This window comes from Lepeophtheirus salmonis, chromosome Z, assembly GCF_016086655.4.
Source record: "Lepeophtheirus salmonis chromosome Z, UVic_Lsal_1.4, whole genome shotgun sequence".
Classification (NCBI taxonomy): Eukaryota; Metazoa; Arthropoda; class Copepoda; order Siphonostomatoida; family Caligidae; genus Lepeophtheirus; species Lepeophtheirus salmonis.
Genome location: NC_092584.1, coordinates 4,036,966 through 4,060,263, shown reverse-complemented (window position 1 = coordinate 4,060,263; position 23,298 = coordinate 4,036,966). Strand labels below are relative to the sequence as shown.

Genomic DNA, 23,298 nt, shown 5'->3' with positions numbered 1-23,298 from the left:
AGAAGGCTTTAAACTACAATGAACAGGTTAGAGTACTGAGAATGAGCCTGTTTATTTTTACAATTTGAAGAATGTTTGGCAAATAATGGAATGTAGTAGGATAATAAGTTACCATTAGAAAAATCCGCGCAAAGTCAAAGAGATGGGTACTATTGACACGTATTGAGATAATGTTTAGTTAGTAGCATCTCTTGGAAGAGGCGGCTTTTATGTCAGATTGGTATATTTCCTTCTATTTGGCATTGGTTTGAATCAATGAATCGGCGGTAAAGATTATGGGGACTATCTTTTGGATTTGCAAGTTATCATCATCATCGACTATCTTGAAAAAGATAAAACTATTACCAGTGTATATTTATCCTCGTAATTGGACTGTTGGAAAACCGAGCTGCAAGAAAAACGACACCGACTGATGCACAAAAAAGTCTTTTTCCATCAGGACAATGCACCAGCTCACAGCTCAGTATCTGTGATCTCAAAATTGAAATAGGGATCCAACTCAAGGTGACTAACGTACGAGCAAACTCACACACCTGCACTTTTCTGTCATATATTACCATTTCATTGAGGATTTCTGGAGTAGTAACCTCAACAAGGTGTACAGAACGCTCAGCGTCACTTGTGTCCATATGGTCACTCTGAACATTTTGAAACCACTTATAAACTGTTGTAATCGAAGGTGCAGAGTCCCCATCATGTATTTCAAGCTTTTTTTTAGTCTCCTGAGGCGTTTTGCCGTTCATAAGGTGATGTTTAATCAACACGTGAAATTCTTTTTCCTCCCATATTTGAAAATCACTCCACTTTCGGGATTCAAACGAATGCTAAACAGAAAGAAATAGACCAAGACTGCTAAAATTTGGTGTGTGCTCTTCCAAAAGATGCTACTAACTAACCATAACCTCCATACGTCCCAGTAATACCATTTCTTGGACATTGCATGGACTTTTCAAACGACCCTCGTATTTTGAGTTCTAACTTGAACCATCCCCTTGTACAAGTTACAACTTGTACAATTGTCAAACTTTGTCGATGACATATATAGATTTGTACATTGAAAAAAAAGCAAGTAATTTCATTTGATAGTATAAAAAAAAGTTTATTAATTGTTGAAGAAATTATTTTAAAAAGTTTTTTGTTAAAACATTTTTTTTATAACTGGCAAAAAAAATAAAAGAACTAAAGACGAATATTGATTTATTTAGTAGTATATTTACTCATATTATTTGTAGAAATACATTTGAACAATTTTATTTAAAAGTATGTCATTGAACGTATGAGCACTTGGTTTTTTAACCATCCTCTATAAAATTGATTATATACAATTCTTTATTCATCTTGAAAACGCGTTGTATAGGATTTTACTCGTATATTTAGCCATTTTTAATCGAGGCTGGGTGAATTTAACTAATTTTTGTCCTTCAAAGTCCGTCCTTTCAAATTTCAAATTTTTGTACTACTATTTAACTCAAATTATTTTATTAATGCTTTACTTTTTAAAAATCTACTGCCGCTCTTCACCTGATCTTATCCAGCACGATTTATTTTCTTTGTAATTTTTTAGAGTTAAAATTTTTTAAATGGAACATTTCACCAAATTATCTTTTTACTTAGAAACTCTCAAGAAAAATCCCTCCAGCCAGTCCCTGCAACGCCATTGCCTTTTACTTTGCAATATGTGGCATATTCAGGTAGGACCTCAATGAAAAAAATTGTTTGTTTAATATTTCAAATGGCAATGTTAAGAAGAGTAGCAAATAAGAAATCATTGGTCGATAAGTGGACAAAATTAAACTTGTAAAATGTATAATTACATTTGATAATACAAATCATAATATGGGAATAATAACTTTATTTTTTATAGACAACTAATTCTGACCCATACACAGTAAGTCTATATAAAAACAATCTTGAACCCCGGGCCCATGAAAGATATCCCGGGTCTTCAGACCAGACTGTTGGAGTACTAACAAAAAAGTGGGCGGACTCAGCCTTGTGAGGGTGGAAAGGCCACTTTTGACACCAGGAATGAAAAAAAAAACCCATCTCATCCGTTGCAAGATTTTTTAAAGTTCTTTTGTACTCTTTTTGAAACTTCTGGACCCTTCTTGACCCCTTGACAATCACCCAAAAAAGTGTAGTGTTCCTCATCCAAACACTGAGTCCCTCACAGCTAATATCAGCCAGCACTGGGACACCATGACAGAGGAATACATCTGGAGTGGGTGTTAGGCCTTCCGCCACCAACTAGAAGTCATCATGGCTACTAAGGGCTAAATGAATTATTAAGAGAGCTCAGAAAAACATGTGTATTTAAAGTACTGATTTGGTTATATTTCTATTCTTAGTGAATAAATTATATCTTGTTGAAGTTTTTAAAACTCAAAGTACTCAGATTTTAATGGACCACCCGGTACATCTCAATATTTAATAGCCGTATTTGAGTAAATTATAAGCTACATATTCAAATTTCTGGGATAAGTTAAGATACCAACGAGCTTTAACCATAGTTTAAAATATATATTTAGGACTGTCAGATTGTACCCGCTATGTGTTTGTACAAAAAAATTAAATCCATCAATTTATCATTCTTTTTAGAGTGATAATCAATTAATGCTACTTTAAATGCAATTCGTGAAATAATTTGTTGAAAGAAATTGAGGATAATTCGTTCAGGAAATTTCGAGAAAAATAATTAAGGCTAGCCTTTCCTTTGACGGTCCACATATATAATGGTTAAAATATTGTATATCTTTAATGGAGAGCTCCAAATAATTATAATTATACTTTAATAAGATGTAATCAGAAAAATTGATATTGATGAATGAGGAAAAGGGGGAGGGGGGAGGTTTTTATGCTGATGTTAGTAAATGAATCATACTCTCGTATCAATATAAACGTAATCGTTCATAGATCTGATATAATTATAAATTGATTTAATTCTATGTATGTATTATTTGTACATATAGTAATCGTTCTAAATGAAGGGCTTTTTTTTTTGTAAAACACACCTGAGTACATCAGTTTTAAGAAATATGAAAGGGGAGATCTAGGGATGTAAATTTTAAGCATTTTTTAGTGTGCGAATTGGGTTGTTGAAAAGTGTTTTTTTTTAATTTTTTTCATGCAATTATCATTAGTGAAGGAAATTGTGTTTATTTTGGGGCTACTCTCCGTTTTTTGTGACGAGAGACGAATGTTCAATCAGGTTTTGAATATAATTGCAAATGCTTTTAGGAAAAATGGCTGAGGAAAAAAGGAAAAATTGAAAAAAAACCTTTTAAAATAATATCATATCTATAAAGGGTCCTTACCTTTATTGATTCACGCAACTTTTCCTCCAAATAGAAACATAAAAAGGGGATGAAATCAACTAGTAGTTAGCCAAATATGTCATTCAAAGAAACTACAGTTTACCTCTTAAATACTGCCAGACTATCATTAGTCCTACTAATACTAATATCCTACACAGTATTTTATTCGATATTGTATGTAATATTGCTGCGTAGATATACATTTGTATATAATAGCCAAAATGTTTTAATAGAAATAATGAAATGGGTAATATATTTGTAATACAAACAACGAGGGATCAACAATAAATTGTATTCATGTCCTTTTGGAATCGGAGCATAAGAATTGCATAACTTATTACTTTATGAAATAGCCAAGACGTAAACAGTAAGATGAGTCAATACGAAATACATAGGTATTTTTGGGTTAGCGAAAATAACGCCATCATAACCAATATAATATATATTAAGTTTGAAAAGAAACAAACAAACAGTACTGTGGTTCGAATAGAAAAAGAGCTAATCACTTAATTTTCCATTATCAATTATAATATCATTAAACATGATAGATTACTCATATTGAAACAGCCTCTTGGATTTTCCTGACACCAATTGAATGCTTTCCGAAAAGAAGTTCCCTACGTGAGAGCTCAATAATAATGACGACCACTAAGTAAAAGAAAATGTATTCTTTAGATTACCAAGTCCAATAAAACGGGCCAACACGATTTACATCACTGTCATAATTATTCTTACATTCTTAAGGAGAGACCCCATAAGTGTAAAGTGTTAATATGAGTATATATGCTCATGAAGGACGCATAGTAATTAAAAGTATAAGACCTTGTACGACTCAAAGTAGAATTGAGAATTAATAACAGTCATTCCGGGATATGCGCCTGCTTGCTACTGAGCAGGACTTGCAGATGACCTAATGAAACGTCATGACACCTAAACTGTTCGTCTTCCAAACATTCTTCAAATTGTCAGGATGACAGCTTTAATTTTCTAAAAGTCTTTTTTTTTTTTTACATACCTAAAATGCTTACGATTTACAACTCATGTTATTATCCGCTGCCTATTAAATGATTTTGAGGGGATAAAATAAATTATTTTTTTTAAAGAAGGTAACATTTAAATTAGTTTTAGTGCAAGGAAAATATTATAATCCTCTCTAAATAGATTTCCCAAAGGGAAGTAGGAAATCTTTTTAATTCTAGGCCTGTCAACCTGAAGTATTAATGGTATGTTATAAAGAAAGATACCAAGCATGGTAACCTAAACAGTTAGAATAAGGTTTTGGAAGGAGCACAGCTTACCTATCTAGCACGAAAATAGGCAGAAATAACTCCAAAGTCGATCTTCAATTATGCTCCCAGACCTACAGGGACTTACACTTTTAATTTCCCCAAAAAATCATCCGTATTACTCTTTGTATTTCATCAGCAAACGCATTAGTGATTACTTGATACTTATATGTGAAGAGCAACCCATTTTTTTTTCTTTTCGAATGATTTAACTGTACTTTTTCTTTATAAAACTCCCATCCCTAAAGATGACAAAATCCATCAACCAACTGGCTACTTTATATTTCTCCCCTTCCCTTCCTTTTGCCTACATTTACTTTCTGGATCTACTGCTTGTGTGACATTTAAAACTAGAGGAACAGAGGGAAAAAAATATATATTTTTTTATTTTTTTCATAAAACTTTATCTCTCTCTCTCTGCAAAAGTTTGTTAATTATGTATGTATCTATGAAGTCGAGAAAAAGAAACTTAGGCAAGCAAATATAATATATAAACTGGAGGATGTAAAAACTATAAACGTTCATTCTACAGAAAATAGTTTCCTCTATTTTTTTTTGTACAATTTGTAACTGTACAATTTTTGTTATCATTGTTTCAAATATTAGGGCTGTGTTAGTACTTTTATAGGAGCAAGGACGTGGAGGCTCTGTAGGTATAACCATTTTTGTAGCGTCCATAACAGTGTTTTAACTAAAGAACTCAAGAGAAAGAGTGAAGGCTCAATAAAACAAGAGAAACATTTTTCCCCCAGTTTGCTGATTTGTTTAAAATTGTCAGCTCCCTAAGGTATATATTTTAAAGGTTTTGAAGGCAATTTATGTACTACTTTCTGTGCTTCATTTAATTACTTATCATAATTAGACAATACTTATTAATTGAAATATATTTTTCAGAATGTTGAGGTGTATTTTAATAATAAATCAACTCGGCTTAAATTGGGATTATTAAGTATCAATCGAAGGAAGTTGTGGATCAATCTCATAAAACGTGCGCTTCGTACTCCCACCAATCACTTATTTTTTACTATGCGGTGGATTTGAAAATTAAATCAATTACTTATTTTATAAGGATCTCACACTAATTGTTCATACATAAATTATTCACTTTAGGCTCACTTTGAAGAATCAATGTGTCTACGAAAGTCCCCAAAAGGACGGTGGCTACTTTATTTGAAGATTCTAAGATATAAAAAACAAATAAAAGCTGCCGTTTAACCGAAACAAACAATAAAAAAAAAGGCAGTCGTATGCATGAAATTGTGCAAACATGTCTTGATTATTGGCCACATGTAATTATAAATTATTATTTATATGAATTATTTCCTAATACCAATAGAAAGGAAAATCGTGCGTATTTGGTCATGTTTATAAAAAAAAAGTGACAATCAACATGGATTTAGTTAGATAAACTTTTATTTACTGTTCACAATTGGTATAAAGGTAATACCTATAAACATAAAAGTGAAGAACACAACCACACAACGGGGTATCTATGTCACTAGAGTAAAAGAGATCCCTTCATACATTTTAAATATTAAAATCATTTTCTTCATTTTAACACATTTCATAATTGCAAGAATTTGACTAAAAATCAACATGAATACCCAGACAATTTGTATTTTGTAAAATATTTCATTTAAGCATCATCTACCAACAAATAGCCAATTTGATATGGAGTTGAATATATCCCCCTCTGGCACTTACAAGTCGGCAGTTTGGGATACCTTTGGATTTCCTTATACAGATGGCAAAAAATAGGACGAAAAGGCGAGACAAAAAGTATAAGGATCTGAAAGTATTCTACTACACAAATCCTTTATGCCTTTGGAAATACATTAAACATGCCAGCTCCTTTGGAAATTCCCAACAAATCTATAGGAGAGGTGAAAATTACCCAACAAGGCAATTGTCAGTATCTGCAGCATTTGAACAACATCTTGCTGATGATTCTCGAAGAACACAAATAATTAAATATCTAAAATAACATGAAAAACTACATTAATCCTATTTAAAAAAAAAACTATTTACTATTAAGGCTGTGTCAGAATAAATTAATACTGGTTAAAAAGAAATGGCGATAATTTTATTTTAACAAACTGGATAAGTCTCCAGTTTAAATATGTATTTTTATATCAATTACATACTCTGTGGTTGTAGTATTATTTGGCTTGAATTATATACATAAACACTACTTTGTTCTCTGCCTTCAACAATCTACTGAAGACCCCCGTACAAAACTAAAGATTCAGAGTCACAAAGCAATTCATCTACATTATCTTTTGTGTATTTATGTGTGAGAGGGAGTTATCTTCAAAATACGTCTTTGTCAGAAATATATGTATATTGTATAGTACTCAAATGCCCTCTTCAAACCCAAATATACAGAGGGTGTAAACTAAAGTAATGACGCAATCCTCCCTTTCAAATTATTCTGAGGTCTTCACTTATTTATATTAATTATTAGATTGCTACATAGTAATGTCTATAAAACATCAGCTGTTAATAAACATTAATGATAATTTATTTGCTCTTAAAATGACACCATAGTCGGACACAGGACTCATGATCCCAGCTTTTATTTCTGTGGGGCACGCTCCAACTCCTCCTTTCAACACTAATTAAAGTGGGCATTAAAACCTTCTTTTAAGAAAATATAACCGTATAATTATCGTATTACAACTGCTTTATCACACTTAAAATTTATTTTTAAAGTATATCCATAGTAATGTAAATCGTGTGTTTTTGTAGTTGCCACATTTTTTTGTAGAATTGGGTATCTTACAAAAAACTGACTTTTCCTTAGATCAGCTGTTGTCATTATTATGGTCATCCTGAGTAGTGAACTTCCTTTCCTACGGCATACAATTATATTCCAAACCTGATTAAAAATTCATCTGTATGAACATAAAAGACAGTCTGTAACCTTGAGGTTTGATTGCGGAATTATAATTGTAAGTCCTTGTTGGACTTACAAACGAATTGAGTATTGACATACTTGCCAATGTCCTTGCTGATTTCCTTATTCTCCTCCTCCCTTGTCACAGCTGATTGTAGCTGATCTAATGAAACCTTATGAAAGCTAGGGGGGCTGTCCCGGTCATAACAAAGGAAACACGTCTTTTATTTGGTTCAAAATGAGCTTTTTTAAAACTCTTTTTTTTTCATTTGATTCATGGAGTAGAGTGCCTATAACTCTTTTCAAGTCATTGCTTAGATGGAACAAGGATTTTTTTTTACGTCATCAAGAAACATACGAGAAATAAATGCTCAAAATTGTTTGTAATCCTTTAGAGTGGTAGTATCACACTAGGCAGAATAACTCACAAACAAAAGAACCAATCGTCATGAAATTTGGACAGCTGTCGTTTGAAGGTTGGGACTAAGTGAAATGAGATGATTTTTTTTACATATATTTCCTTTTCTGGAAACAATCAGAATTCAAGCCATTTCACATCCAGTTTAAGATAATTAATTAGCCCGAGCTCGTTGTCCATTCTCCTACTTTGTTTCAACAACTCTGTATTACTTCATTTTTCACCCTGTATATAGATATTAGATTGTATCCTCTTCAAATCCATATACTTTATTAAGTGCAAAAGCTCAGCTGCTAAGAGATACTTGCATGCAAAAAAAATATATATATTTCTTACACAAAAGGAGTTGTTGCTTGACCACACTCGCAAAAGGCTGCTTTCTATTCCTTTGTTAAAAAAAAGAAAAGAAAAAGATGGAAATAGACTTTGTTTCACATCTCAATTCTATTCTTTTATTCTCTAAATGTATATGAACTAACATACTTATTTTCACTCTTTGAACACAAAAATCATTGATTTATGTATTTCTTCGCGTCTGAGTGTTGCAGGATTTTTTTTTTTCCCTCCCATTTTTAATTCCTTTCTTTCTTCGAAAGCAACTAACAAAAGATCTTTTCTTCTTCTTATTTTTGGAGAGACCCCTAATAAATCAAAATCTCCATAAGTTTTTTCAATAATAGACATCTAAAAGGAGCTTCATAATGTAAGTAATAATTATATACTCGTATATATATATTAATATTATATGTAGAGTGTTCACTCCAAGAAGGAGGCAAACAATCCAATCCGCCCTTAAATGATAGTAAGCCACCCTCTTTCTTCCTTCTACCTCGTCTACCATTAGCAAAACTACACATAACAATAACAGCACCTTTTTACAGTAAATTGTTTCGTTTTTGTTCTATATTATTTTTTTTTATTCTTTTTGACTCTCCCATTTCCCGAAAAAGCATTAACAAAAATTGATTTACTTCTTAGAAGTTGCAAAGAGTATTATTACGCTTATTTATTTTTTAAAAATAAAGAAACGAGGAACGTACCATATGATGCTGCATTTTATAACATCATATATTGTACAAGTTGCTACGACTAACAAAAAAAGAAAAAAAAAGTCATTCGATTTAGTTGTTGGTCTTCCAAGTCTCACGCTCTCACGCGTGATGAGAATAATGTACTAATTGAATTCGATTGATTACATATTAATGATTATATTATTTAGTATTTTTGAATCGAAAATTACAAATGGATATTATTGAGGAGTCTGGAGAACAAAATAAAGATTAAATGCTCACAGTTATATCATTCGTAAATACATAATAAATGTGTTATTTTTATAGATCAAAATGACATGATAGCCTCTATGGATTGTTGATAATAAAATGATGAAACACATTTAGCAGGAAGAAATACCAACTTGTACAATATATTTGCACAAGTTGCTATCCTTACAGAGCATATATATAGATATATATTGAGAGAGATGCTTCGACATTAAGATATTTATATTTATATATATATATTGTTAAAACTGCTACAAAAAATATATTGAATGATAAATAATTATTCTTATTTAATGCAAACTCTTGATTCTCATCGCGAAGCAAAAGTGGACACAGTAGCAGCTGATGTGGCAGAGGAAGAGGATGAATGTAAAAGTCCAGGAGATACTTTGAGGGACTCGGAATGGGATTTTAATTCTTCTAGATGAGAGGAACTACTGTTGTCCGTACAAATATTTTGTAGTTTGTTCAAGTAGGAATCAAAGTTCTCTTTGGCGGCAACGGAGTGAGTTGTGTCATGTAGTAGGTTGTTATGAGGGATGTTATTGTTGTTGTGATGGGGTATGGAGGATGAGGATACTCCTCCATTGATGCTTCCTCCCGGATTTGAAGAGGCTCCTCCAAGTATGGACATGACATTGCTACGAAGGCTTTCATAATAGTTATTTAGTTTGGTTGTATTCCGATCCTGTGAGTAATAAAACTTCTGTAGATATAAAGGAATGGAGTCCTTGAGTCAAGTGTTGCAAGGGGTGGGCTGTTTTTAAATTTAAGAGGGACAAACCAGAATATACATATAGGACAGATAGAAAGGTGGGTAAAAGTTGCTGCCAATCCGTGGAGTGTACATTTAACAAAAGTATTTTGGTATTTTCATACATACGAGTAACTCGGATCAATACATTGCAAATTCTACCTTTATTTTTACACTCCAGGACTTACATTATACCCTGTAGCCCCCTCCTATCTGCGCCTCAGCTCCACCGAGCAAAATTACAAACATAACTAGTACTTACAGATGTGTCTGCCAAGTCCGTGTCTAAATACATAGCGGAAGAAGAGTTGGTATTCCGTTTTTCTTTGACTCCAAGGCCTGACATGAGGATGTCGTCTGGTGATTCAATATGAGCCATCACGTCAGAAGGATCAAATACAGAGGAGGAAGGATTGAGACTAGAAAGACGACCAGAGAAGGTAGTTGATAAGTTACTATGGCCTCCATATTTGAGAGGAGGTTGACCCAGAGGAGAGGTAGATGAGCCATCCAGGTTTCGAGACTTGTTTCGACTTGCCAACGGACATCCCGAAGCACTAAGACATTCAAGTTATAATTAGCACCAATAGTATTTATTTGACATATGAAAACCAATGAAAAAGTGTTCCTACCTCCGATGAGAAAGAAACTTCCCAGTGGAGTGTCCTGAACCATCGCAGCCCGGAATAGGACACCTGTTTTGAAGTGCAACAACTCTATTAAAACGGGGGCATGGTTGTTTAGAAAACGTTGTGAAACTTATTCTCAATATATGTAATTATTAGATTGTTAGATAAAATAGAAGAACAAAAAAAACAAAAAAATCAAGGAGGCCAACTCACCTTAGGGGCTCAGGCTCTACTCCGTCCTTGGGTCGATTCTTTGGTTTATTTGCACGAGGACATCCAGAAAGACTACGATGAGAAGAGTAGTTGCCAGTGACATGCCCGGATCCATCACATCCGGGTGTAGGGCATTTCAGCTCCTGCCCGTGTAGGATTACCAAATGTTCGGCTCCTCCCCGGGGACTATAAATTTGAAATTACATTTTTGTATCTGTCTCTCTTGGTTAGTTAATTTATCCAAGTTTAATTTAAAGGCACAAAATTAACAAACAAAAAACAAAAAAAAACTAAAAAAGAAAAGACCCCGGGGCTTCTTACACGGCGGGGCATCAAACCCTTATATTTATATATTTTTAGACCATGAAAAGGTGCAAACATCCGTAGAGATTTGCATCTGTTCATGCCATATGAAATGATTTTTTCAGAGAAAATCCGGGAACCCCTTTCCCTTTTAGTAATTACCTTCTATGGGTTGAGTAGTTCCCAGTGATGTGGCCAACGCCATCACAACCTTGTGTAGGGCACTGAATTAATTCCTTCCCGTCCTTCCCTGCTCTGGGACGAGTCGCGAATGACATATAGCTGTATAATTATTATAGGGATGAATGGAAGAAAACAAAGAAGGATACAAATACAGATGTACTATTAATAGAGCACTCATGCATACCTGGGAGTAGTTGAGGATGAACCGGAATTTGAAAGACCAGATGCTAACCCGAAGGTAGGATCTGTGAATCCGGAATTTGCATAGTTTAAGTAACCACTTTGATTGTAGGAGGAGTATCCACTTGCTGAGGTGTATCCATTTTGTAGAAGGGTGTTGTAAGATGAACCAAGTCCGAACGTGGAGTAGCCATTGGATCGAAAGCGATTGATGTCTGAAGAGCCTCGTCCAACAAATGAGGCAGCAGAGTCAAACACGGATGTGCCGCGGGAAAAGGGGAGAGCTTGATTGGAGGAAAAGTCAACCGGCTCTGTCTGCTCTGCTTTTGATCGGCCAGTATTGGAGACAGGGATTCCCGAGGAAGAAGTGTGGACTCTGTTATTCCCCCCTGGGGAACCACTCTCATAGGCATTTGAATCACTGTAATGAATAAAGGGATTACAGAAACGAATAATGGTCCATGCATTGAAACAAAAATAATATAGGGATTAGGGATTTTGAATCTGGAAAATTTTAGACCTGCATATTCTGGCAACCCTAAGATTTTCTTTTATAAAAAACTGCTTAACAGATTTAATTAACAAACAGTATAAGAAAAAATACAGTATCCTTGAATTTTTTTCCATATAAGAACGGCATTGTGTACCTACATGCCAGGCGAACGCCCAAGGATATTATTGAGTTGACAAAACATCTCAAATCAATTGTTTAAGATGTTTCCAAGCCTTTCAAGGAGCCTGATGGGTCGGGAACAATTTTGTGGGCGAATGAAACCCTTCTACTACTATGAGTGGGCGTCTTGTATAGAGAGTCAAATAAACGTGAACATAATACTGTTGACTCTTTGGGCTTCCATTCTTGAGGCAGTGGTCAACATGGACATAGAGTTCAAGCAATAAGACCTGTGACAGGTTCAGGCCCAAGTTCGAGACTGTGGTTGAAGCGAGAGGTGCTTGGTTTGAGTATCAATTATGGAAATAAATTGTTATATATTTTATAATTAATTTAATCTTCACGCCGGGACGTAGCAATCCTGTTTTAAGGATACATAACCTTTCAAACAAAGCAATCTAATCTAAATTGCCAGTCACAAATAGCTAAATTTCAGAGCGCACAAAATTTTAATATGTATAAAGAGGGTTCTTACCTTAATACCGTATTCCGAGTAAGATCAAGGATTTGCGGACTAGTAACAGAGCTAGAAGTTCGATTATTTGAGGAAATGGCGTAAGTACTGGATGCATTGTAGGATGACGAGTCAGAGAGATCCATGGATGACTGTGTAGTAGAAGGAAGATCCTCTGGAGTTTTAACCGAGAGATTGATTGCAGAATGTGGAACAAAGGCTCCAGGTGTATTGTAAGGATACATGGTTCGATCATAGGGATGAAGTTGATTTCCATAGCTGGATGCTGTCGTATTAAATCCACCATAGCCAGGGGTCATTTGAGCATAGGTGGAAGAGGATGATACACTCGCAGGATTGTAGGAATAGTTCTGATAGTTTATATAATCATTGGATCGTGTGGATGGCGAGATACTCGTCGTGGAGGAGCTGGTAGTACCAGAGGCTGCGGAGTTTCCTCCAAGCTCCTCATACATTTTACCAGTAGAAGAATCATATGTCATATTTTGTTGTTGAGTAGTTGTTCCAATCTTTGACCCAGGTTTGTTGGATGAGGGGTCAAAACTGTTGTTGCATTTATTCGAAGGGGAGTCTAATGGTGGGGAGTGTTCTTTTATGCTTTTGTCTGACGTGTTATATGAGTCCATTACCGATGAAGGAGATGAGTCTATGGATGAAATAGTATTTCCTTCTTTGGGAGGGAGTCCGTATAGGACATGATTAGTGACTCCTGCTTGATCAACATTAACACTGTTTGATGATGAATTAGAGTTATTAGTAGGGGAATTGTTAGACGTCTTGGAAAATGATGATGGAGGCTCTTAAGAAAGTAAGGATGAATAATAATAATGGATAATTATTTGATGAGATCTCATCCATAATATTTTTACAGAAATTTAAAATAATGAAGAAAGTAAAAAAAAAAACACACAACAATTTCCATAATTTCCTTTCATAACATAATTGAGTATGAATTATGATTCAATGAAAAAATTCAATTAATATATTAGGAAGGTTTATGTATTTTTCAAACATTAATGAGGAAATATTCCAAAAAGAAACTCTTCCAAAAGGCAGTCATTTTTTTCCCCTAAAAAGTCCATATTTATTATATCCCATTTTAACAGTCAACGGTACTTTTGCCTTAACCTATTTTGTCTCATAATATTATGCCTTGAATTATTTCACCTTTCAAAATGTCGCCGTAAAATCATTTCCCCTTAATTTAGTAATTGATTGGAGAAAATGTAATCTCGTATTTCTCGCCATTTTTAAGACTAAGTATATTTGTTCATTATTGCTCACATCGTATCTAGGATAAGGCGTTGTAAAGGTACGGGTGTATACTTCAAACGCTTTTTGATCAGTATTGCGCTTGGACATTCCAGTCGTGAATTATAGTGCGTCGAGTATCGAATTCTCAAAGAGAGAAATTCGCCTTATTTGACCTTTTTACTACTTGAAAGGGGAAAGAACTTAGAAAGCGTTCAGTAAAATTCGCAATGGTACCACCAAGTGACTACCACCTGTTTCTGTTTAAGGCTAATCGCTTGGGGGTACAATTTCCCTCAATAGTGGCCTGTGAAAATAGGTTGTTTGAATTTTTGCTAATGGGAATAACGGGTACCTATATGAGAAGCATGAGAAGTTGGATCCTCATTGGCAACAAGTTATTAAACAGAACGGGGAGTAATTAACTTAAATGATGATGTAGCTATGGCCGTTTGTTTTTCTAAATGAATACTTCGGTTCTATGTAGTCATACTGCGAACATTTTCAACGTCAGTAATTTTGACACCTACATATAATGTTGCTAATTTCCCCTTGATGAGATTTTGCCACTTGCCATATTCCTAGCCTTTTTTATAATGTGTACTATCGGTTCAAACTGTACGGTTGTATCTCATTGAGGCAGACAAAATAATTGTACAAAATTCATATGATTTCACCTACAGGGATTTATTATCCACCATGATGCATTTCACAAAAAAAAAATATTGCTTATCAGAGCTTGTGTTAGTATTAAAACTCACGGAAAATTATTTTAGTTACAGCCCTAAGCTATACCCTCCCGTTGAGAATTGAAACTTTACTTGTTTTTTTTCAGTGGGCTGAACTTTTTATACATTTGTTTTTTTATAGGTTAGTTGTGTGCGCACCTATGATCATACGTACCAGGAACTTGTGCCAGAAGAGCCATCCTTCTTCAAAAATAACGCAGGCTATCGCAGGTCCTATAAAGAAAAAAGGGGACAATCATATTAAGAGGACATGTATAGCCTTACTACTCAAATAATATTTAGTACAAAATTGCTGAGAAGGCATCCGCCATGATTATATTCCGTAAAGATAATAAAATAAGCGTCATAAATAAATACATAATCATAACAAACAATTTATTGTAAATTGAAAGACAACCCCCCCTTCCTTTGCTCTAGAAAAAATAAAAATCTCTTTATTTCCAATAGCATGTACTTTTATTGACAAGAAAGAAATTTATTTCTCCCTTTCAGACCATAAATTTACATATTGTATGTATAAATAAAGGATTTGACCGTGAGACGGTCTTAAATTGGATTTAGTCTCTGTCTTCACATTGATTTATATGTACACGTAACTATTTATGCAAGCAATCAATCAATGTATTATGTATATATATATACAGCGACGTATTCACCAGGTTACTCTGAATTTAAATGAATTCCCTATTTAAATAATCAATTTAACACGAATGAGGGATGTCCACCCCCCTCTCCTTATATTCTCTTTCCTCCTTGAATGCCCTTTCGTTTCATCTCTGAGTAAGGAGAGCGAGCATATGGAAACATTTCAAAAAGTTTTTTTTTTTTTTCTTCACGCCTGGTTGTCCACTTTGCGCTGATGGTTGCTCTATATAGTGACAATAAAAACACAAACAACCAAAAACTGATGTGGTTCTTTGTGTGGCTGTATCTAGACACTTTTTCTTTGCTACGTTCATATTAAATATCTTCTTTCGCCTTTGAAAAAAAAAACAAAAAAAAAGTTTTTTTTTCTTTTGCCAAATGTTGCAGCCTTTTCTCATCAAGATTAATTTCCTTAGTTTTTATAAATATTATGGGTCATGATCATAGAGACTCACTATTCCTCCATATGTTGCCCGCCTCCATGAGGCAGAAGAATGAATGTTGACAAATTTAATTCTTATTATTTTTTTATGGCACAAACAAAGTAGAAGAAACATTTTTCTTCAAAATGGGACTCATTTTAACCTGACCAATATTCCCTGTTATAATTATTCAATATCCAGAGTAGGCCCCGAAAACTTGCAGTAGCATGAATTAGGCATGGAAATCCTGCTTTTTATAGACTCAATGAAAGACAACCCACAAAAAACTCTTTAGATGTCTAAATATTATTCTATTAAGCTATATTTTTCATTCAATGTTTCCTTCATCACAACGAATAACAGCCTATACATACCAGTAAGTCGATTGGCAGCTCTTGACAATGAAGGCTTTGTCCATAGCAAAGGATGGCAGCTTTGAGCTAATCCAAATTGCGATGAGATGTGCAGCAAAACTATTTTTCTAAGACCCCTCGAACCTGTAAAGTCCAGGTAGTTGAGATGTAGGAGTTTGTTGTTTTGCACCTACATTTTGTCACTTAGACAACGTTTAGATGTTTAAGTATATATATATATACATAAAAATGATATTTTTGTGAGAGCAACTCTTTTGCCGATATCAATTATATACATATATACACACTTAGACGGTTACACGTACGATAAATGTGATAACCCACCTTTAGAGATATGGTGGGATAAAAACAGAACTTTCTTATTTTTGTTTCATCTGTCGTTTAAATGCGTAATTAAGACTCATATTGGAACTAATTGTAAATAAATGCGATTACAAATTTTGGTTGCTTACTCTGTAGATCAACTATTTTTAGTCAGGTGGGAGAAAGAGTTCTTCAAGTGGTTCCTTGAAGCCGGGACTATAATTGTAAATGTAAGCAAGAAAAGAAGAAAAGGATACAATTGTGGTGCTGTATATAAAATAGGGATAAGTGGCCGTGTAATCAATTCAAATGTGCGGCAGAGATCTTTCATATTGATAACAGGAACCCTTACTGATAACATATCCATAGTCACTTCTAAAATGTTTTTAATATTATCCCCCTTAAACCAAGTTTCATATTTTACAACAATTCCATATTTAAAAGCCGGATATGACCTCTTATTGCGGTGATACGCTAACAACAGATGTTTGTTCCATTATTTCTCCTTCCCTCCGGGTCTCTTCAGCCCATATGTTACACTCAAACTTGTATTAGTTGTTCAGGTGGAAAAAGAAACTAACAAAGAAGTTGTTTTGTACAGGTGATCCCTTAAACCAAATTTAAAACCCAGATATGACCCCTTACTCCAGTGACACGCTTACAAACGGTGGTTGTTAGATTATGCGGTTAGATAAGAGAAACAGTGTGACTGCTTAGTACAGGTGATCTCTTCAGCCAAGTTTCATATAAAACTTTGTAACAATTCTTAATTTGAAAACTGGACATGAACGCTTACAACAGGTCGTTTTTAGATCAGGTTTTATATATGATTATAGAAATATAAAGTATTTTAAGTGACGTAAATAAGTTATGGAAATAAAAAAATACTTACTTTTGGGTATTTAAATAACTTTTGAGGACTTTTCTCCTCAACTTTCCCTTTCATAGATATTTATAATTTATATATTAACTACTGAGACTTAACTAACTTTGGTAGTTGATTATCATTTTTGTTCTTCTTGTTTTTTCCAACTTCCTCAAAGTCATACAAAAGAATATAAAAACTAACTTATAAAAGAAAGTAAAAACAAAAAAAGTTAAGTTTTTTTTTTTTTTTTTTTTTTTTTTCAAAATGTCCAACTTTTAAACAGCCAACAATGAGCTCCGTTGTTTTTGTTACTTCTTGCTCTTGCTCTATTCGGCACGGCTGCTAAGTTTTTTTATTTTTTCCAAAAAACTTTCCTAGACTAAAATAAAAAGTTTTAGTTATAAACTATATTTTTTTTTTTTGTGGGGGAATCTCTGTGACGCATATTCTACGTATTTTTCCTATAGTTTTTTGGGAGTCTTTAAAGGAAGAAAACAATGAGATTGCAGAAATACAAATATAATTCCCCAACTCTGGTCCTCTGAAACACACCTGATCCACAACCAATTCTTCACTCCAGAGCCCCTAGGCAAGGGATGTTCAACCTTTTAATTTAATGGGCCACGTAACCTAGTCAATTTAATTTCATCAAAAATTTTCGATGTATAAAACAAAACTAATCAATACGTATTGATTTCAAATTTAGGCCAAAAGCTAATTTTTTAGAGCCAAATTACTCAAGGATCGAGAGGATTTTTTACAATTTTTTTCTTCAAAAAACTAAAACATATCCCATTAAAAGGACCCACCTTTTGAAAGACCGATCCCAAGAGCTGATGGGACCGCTCTGAAGGCGGGAATAATCCGAATAATTAATGACTGCCATAACACTCCTTGAAAGTAGTTTTAATTTCTTCACGTATATGTATATTTATTTTTTATTGACTTAAATAAATAGATTAAAGTACTTGGACTTGTGTTTCTCTAAGGACTTGCTGTATAAAAACCCTCTCTCACCCCTGGTAATCAGTCAACAAAGCAAAGAAAGTGTTGAGATGAGACGCAATTGAGATAACTATACGTATATATATATATATGGCATATATTATTTTTGGAAATTATTCAAATTTAATTTAATAAAAAAATTGTTAGAAAAAAAGTGTGATATAATTTTACACCCCCATCTTTCTTTTTCTATATATATATTTTTTTTTTTTTGATAATATCATTAGTAAAACATGAATTTTAATAGTCTTACATTTGTTCATTTCCTTAATATTTTTCTTCATTTTTTTATGACTATATATACATTGTATTTAATATTTATTATTAAATTTTCACTTTGATATCACACGATCAATAGTCATAATCAAGGTATTTTGTTCTTCATAAATATATGTATATGCGTAGTTCTAATATTCTTATATGAAGAAAAATGAAAAAAATCCCCTCTCCCGTTTCAGTATAATGTTACATATTTTTTAATTTAAACTCTTTCCTTATTTCCTTAATAAAAGTTTTTAAAGACAAGCTTCAATAATATTTATGATATATATGTATATATGCACTTTCCCTCTAGTCGTTCCCTTGAGGGGTAGGGAGCCGTTATTAGCAGGTTCATTTTGATCCCTGGGAAAGGGTTTATGTATTATATATATATAAATATATATTTAATAACAACATATTAAATTTCAATAGAAATTTGCCAGATGGTTTCAATATTATTCCTTTCTTATAACTTATATTGTTCTAAATAAATAAATATATCTAAATAATTATTGGCATTTAAAGAATAATCTTTGGCAATTCTATACAAAGACTTATCATAATGGCATGCATGCTAGCCTAAGCTCTCATAAGAGTTTTTGTAGCCCTTGTCTCCAAAAAATGTATCATATCTGATATATGAGTCTAAAATGGAATCAAAGATGTCCAAAGAGATCAGTCTGAAATTTAGCGAGGAGACATATTAAATAACCAAGCATCTTTTTGAGTTATTATTTGGGCCTTTAAAGCCATTAACAGCCTGTTTTTGGCCAGAATAAAACCTCATTTTTCTTCTCTCTTTCTATGTATCTCTCCTTCTCTCTGCCTCTTCCCTGATATTTCTGTATCTTTCTACATCGCTTTCTCCTACCTTCATTCTTTGTTTCTATTCCCCTCTATTCAGCCCTGAAACGTGGGCATCCTTTGCTAGCATATCAACAAAATAAACCCTTTTAAATAAGTAATTATATAACGACAATTTTTGGGGTAGAGCCCCCGCCCCTCTATTGATGAAAACTAGGAACACCAATGATCTTATGGTAGACTATCTACTAAATACAGTCTAAGATGGTCTAAAATCCACCTGTTTTACCCTGTCACCGCACTAAGTGGCCCCATCTATATTTTTCAAAGATGAAATTGTTACAAAATAAAAAATCTGGGTTAGTAAAAAGCGGTCACTTTATCATTTTCCTTGTCTAACCACTTAATATAGGGTTGACTATATATATATATATTAATACATTGGTACGGAATGTGTATAGGATTGAGGCGAAAAAATCCGATTGGCTATTGGCCACCAATGCAAGGGCTAAAGATGGATTTAAAATCAAAGCAATAATCTCATTGGTGTTCTATATTATATATGGCACAAAGTGAAGACGGAAATAAGTAATTTGTGTGTCCTTAACGGGAGAGGAGGTAGGATAGATTTGAAAGTGTGGAAGGGAGAGAAAGGAATAGTAATTTTTAACAGCATCTCTTTTTGCAAGCTGGCATTGTTTCAACCGCCATTTGACAAAATTCCATGAAACTGACATTAACCCTCTATTCCATATTCTATGATCTGTATTTTATAGAATTAAAGAGCGGACAAAAAAGAAGTCATCATTTCTGGTAACATTGACATCACTGATATCAATAGAAAAGATACTACCCAGAGATGTCATTACTTGGGATTAATTCCCAGATCTTGGGATATTTACTTCAAAATGTTGAAATCTTGGTATTTTTATATATACAGCAATAATTTGATTACGTTCGTTTGACTATATTAATTATTTCTACAAACGTTGCTTATTTAAAACAACAAGATTTTACTAATCCTTCAGAGCTTCTTCTCGTTTCCTTTGATTTTAACCACGACTAAACAATACCTTAGACTGAGCAAGAGAACATGTTCGAATTGAAGGCCTCCTATACCTTTAATAACAAAACTTGAATGGGGGAATTTTCACCAACAATACACCAATAGGCTTAGGATGCTTATGTAAAATCATTCGAGGCCTGCAATTGGACAATCCCGCACTGAGGAGCGCTGCAATATAAATCCTTTTCTCGTAGGATGTGCTCATGTTGGCGACTAGGACAATGTTTTTCTTAGCAATCGAGAGCTAATTATCACATTCTACAACATAGTTGATTGTAAAATTGCACAAAAATGACTCTTAACATCTCAAAATTTGCATAGTAGAGACGAGTAAGAAATAATTGTCGGAGCAATAGGTGTAGAAGAATCTAAAATGTTACTAATTGAAGATGAGTAGTGTCAAATTGTGTTGATACTCTGTGAGGTATATACCTATTTCTTGGGATTTCAATGCTGATTCTTGAGGTGGTTTTTAGAATGGGTATTAAAAAGTTCTGTGTGGTATCCCTGATACCATCAAATAACTTTGGTTATTGCATTCAAAACTTTTTTTTTTTTTGTGATCGTTTAACATACCTTGTTATAGTAGATTTATAGCTGATGTAGACTGACCTACATTTCTAGTGTACATATATAGTATACAACACATTTCAAAAGCCCTTTTTCTGGGAGTCCCCCTCTCTACAAAAAGTTTTTATCATTACTTATTATTGATTATAACGTTCTTCATCAATGATAGATGGCGCTGGGATATTTTAGAGTACAAAAACTTTTTGTGCACAAGAAACACACACGTATATATGTATATATTTTTTGTAAAACTTTTTCAACTTCCCCCCTCTGCTTTTGCTTCTTCTTCATACGTTTCCTACACACACAAAAAAATTGTAAAACTTTTTTCAGGCTGGTTCGGCCTTAGGTCTTATATCATTTCATATATCTACATACACATTGAGGAGTTAGAACATATTCCTTCTTTCCTTCCAAGGCTGGAGTCTGATGCTCCTTCCCTCCAACTCCCTTCTAAGACAAACATGTATGATTAAAAAAGTTTTGCTTTTATTATCATCAAAATGGAATTAGATGAAGGAACTTCTTGGGTGGTGAAGTCTGCTGTTGTAGGTAGAGGTAAAAATTATAGTAAGACACAAGGACAACTCACCTATTAGCAGCTTATATCATATTTGGGGAAATCCTTCAAGTGTGGACTTTAGTTGCGTGTTTTTGGTTAACTAATGAATGATACTTTCACGAATTGTCACTTTATATTTTTAGGTTCTTTTTTTATAATTTAAAAAACCCTTTTTATAAAGGATCACAACAGTGATAGTGTTGCTTCGAAGGAACCTCTTTGGCTTATGTTCTAATGTTGCTTCCAACATTACAAATAAAAAGAAGATGGCTCAAACCATTCGACTGCTTTCAGCCTTTCTTTGCCTTTTTTCCTCCGACCATATTTTGCAAATAATAAAAAAAAAGGGAGGCGATATGGCCTCTACTCTTGGCCTAAAAATTATTTGACGTCGGCTTTTAAACGTAGCGGCAAAAGAGAGAAAGAGACAAGTAACTGCTTTAATAAAATAAAAAGCGAACTTTCTTTTTTGTTTGAGTAAAAGCAGGTTGCATTGAGGGAGCAGCGGAGGAGAAAACTGAGCGAAGGAGAGGAGTTCACTAAATGAAGTCCGGACTCTATTTATAAAACACAAAATATGTAGTTTAATTATGTAGGGTAGACGAAGGAAAGTTATAAGACTTTTTGGTTTTTGACTAGATTAGTAACTGTCTCCCCTACAGAGAGGAGAATCCAAACATGGAAATGCACTTAATTAGAATGTTATTCACAAAATAGCTAATAACATCGTTTCATGATGCAATCAAACGATAGCTGAAACACAAACAAAAAGTTTCTGCTTTTATCCCAGCATGTCTCTAAGTTTAAAAATGTCGGAGTGACAAACCAAAAGCAATGCTATTAGGATCTCCTCCGATCTGGTGTCATTGTCTAAAAGATTAGAGAGCCCATTGACATCTCCATCCCGACTACATGCCACTGAAATAATCTAGTACTAAAATACCAATAAAAATTACTGTTCGGATTGAATTAGAATTTGAACTAGATTAAGAGTAGTCTGGTTACTTTTTTTAAAAGACATTATATAGAAAATGGAGGCCCAAAATTTGTATTCAGATTGAATACCGATTGTACCTCTTCTATTTTTGATTAAGAGATTTCATGTCGCAACCAAACGAGAGCTGAAACAATATCCTTTGCCCTACCATTTCTCCAAAATTAAAAATATCAGAGCAACAAACCAAAAGGTATCACGTACGCAATTTCCTCTACACCGCTGTTAGTACTGAGAATCCTCCTGCGAGGGCCGTTGGCACCTCCATCCAAACTGACCCCTAGGGAATCATATGTGTATAAAGAAGATCTAACACACGCTGCCTCTTGAACTCTTGTTGAGGGATGGAATTTGTGTGTAGTTTGAACTACTTAGCAGGATATAAAATATATCTACAAATAAAAGTGTTATAAATCCTACAAGTAATCAAAGGGACGTCTTCTTTTTGCTTCCTCGGACTCTAGAGGGATGGAGGGCACAAATGTGATCAAGAGATATCCCTAGGACCACATCACTAAGGTCAGTTATATATTAAAGCACTCTGTACACTTTTTATTCCCGTATTTTATATCTTTTTTAATACATTATTTCTGGTTCCTTTCTTCTTTTCAAAAAAGAGTTTTTAATGGACAATTTTCTTATATATGGACGTTTATTGAATATTTTTTGTTTCATAGATATGTATATGATTTTTTATATATATATAAGATATGTCATAGTCCTTTCATAGATCATATATACGTACATGGCTATTCAAAACCATTCGTACGTGGAATTGCGACAATGTAAGGGTGTACACATATTAATATAATATTTTTTT

At 33.6% G+C, this 23,298-nt stretch overlaps 1 protein-coding gene across 15 annotated transcripts; it reads right to left on the bottom strand.

Moving 5' to 3' along the window:
* Window positions 1-9,102: 9,102 nt before the first annotated feature.
* On the bottom strand, window positions 9,103-21,770 carry LOC121130386 (uncharacterized). 15 transcript variants are annotated; one of them, XM_071893731.1, is made up of 9 exons: window positions 21,515-21,746; window positions 14,759-14,817; window positions 12,605-13,403; window positions 11,461-11,877; window positions 11,256-11,375; window positions 10,791-10,862; window positions 10,581-10,643; window positions 10,211-10,505; window positions 9,103-9,882 (listed from the first exon to the last, which is right to left on the bottom strand). In XM_071893731.1, exons 2-9 carry the CDS (start codon window positions 14,781-14,783, stop codon window positions 9,505-9,507), a joined length of 2,169 nt encoding a protein of 722 aa, XP_071749832.1. In that variant the 5' UTR covers window positions 14,784-14,817; window positions 21,515-21,746; the 3' UTR covers window positions 9,103-9,504. The 15 variants fall into 15 exon arrangements, with proteins under 15 accessions (XP_071749832.1, XP_071749827.1, XP_040582068.1 ...); XM_071893726.1 differs by having other exon boundaries at window positions 9,103-9,900; window positions 10,581-10,664; window positions 10,791-10,976; window positions 21,515-21,741; XM_040726134.2 differs by having other exon boundaries at window positions 10,581-10,664; window positions 10,791-10,976; window positions 21,515-21,741.
* Between the last annotated feature and the right edge of the window lie 1,528 nt (window positions 21,771-23,298).

Bases quoted from the DNA above. Each gene is read 5' to 3' on its own strand.
- LOC121130386 (XM_071893726.1), bottom strand. From the start codon at position 14,783: ATGGCTCTTCTGGCACAAGTTCCTG. The intron at 11,376-11,460 runs GTATGCATGAGT...ATAATTATACAG, and splicing joins TCATCCTCAACTACTCCCAG to CTATATGTCATTCGCGACTC. The intron at 10,665-10,790 runs GTGAGTTGGCCT...CCGTTTTAATAG, and splicing joins GTAGAGCCTGAGCCCCTAAG to AGTTGTTGCACTTCAAAACA.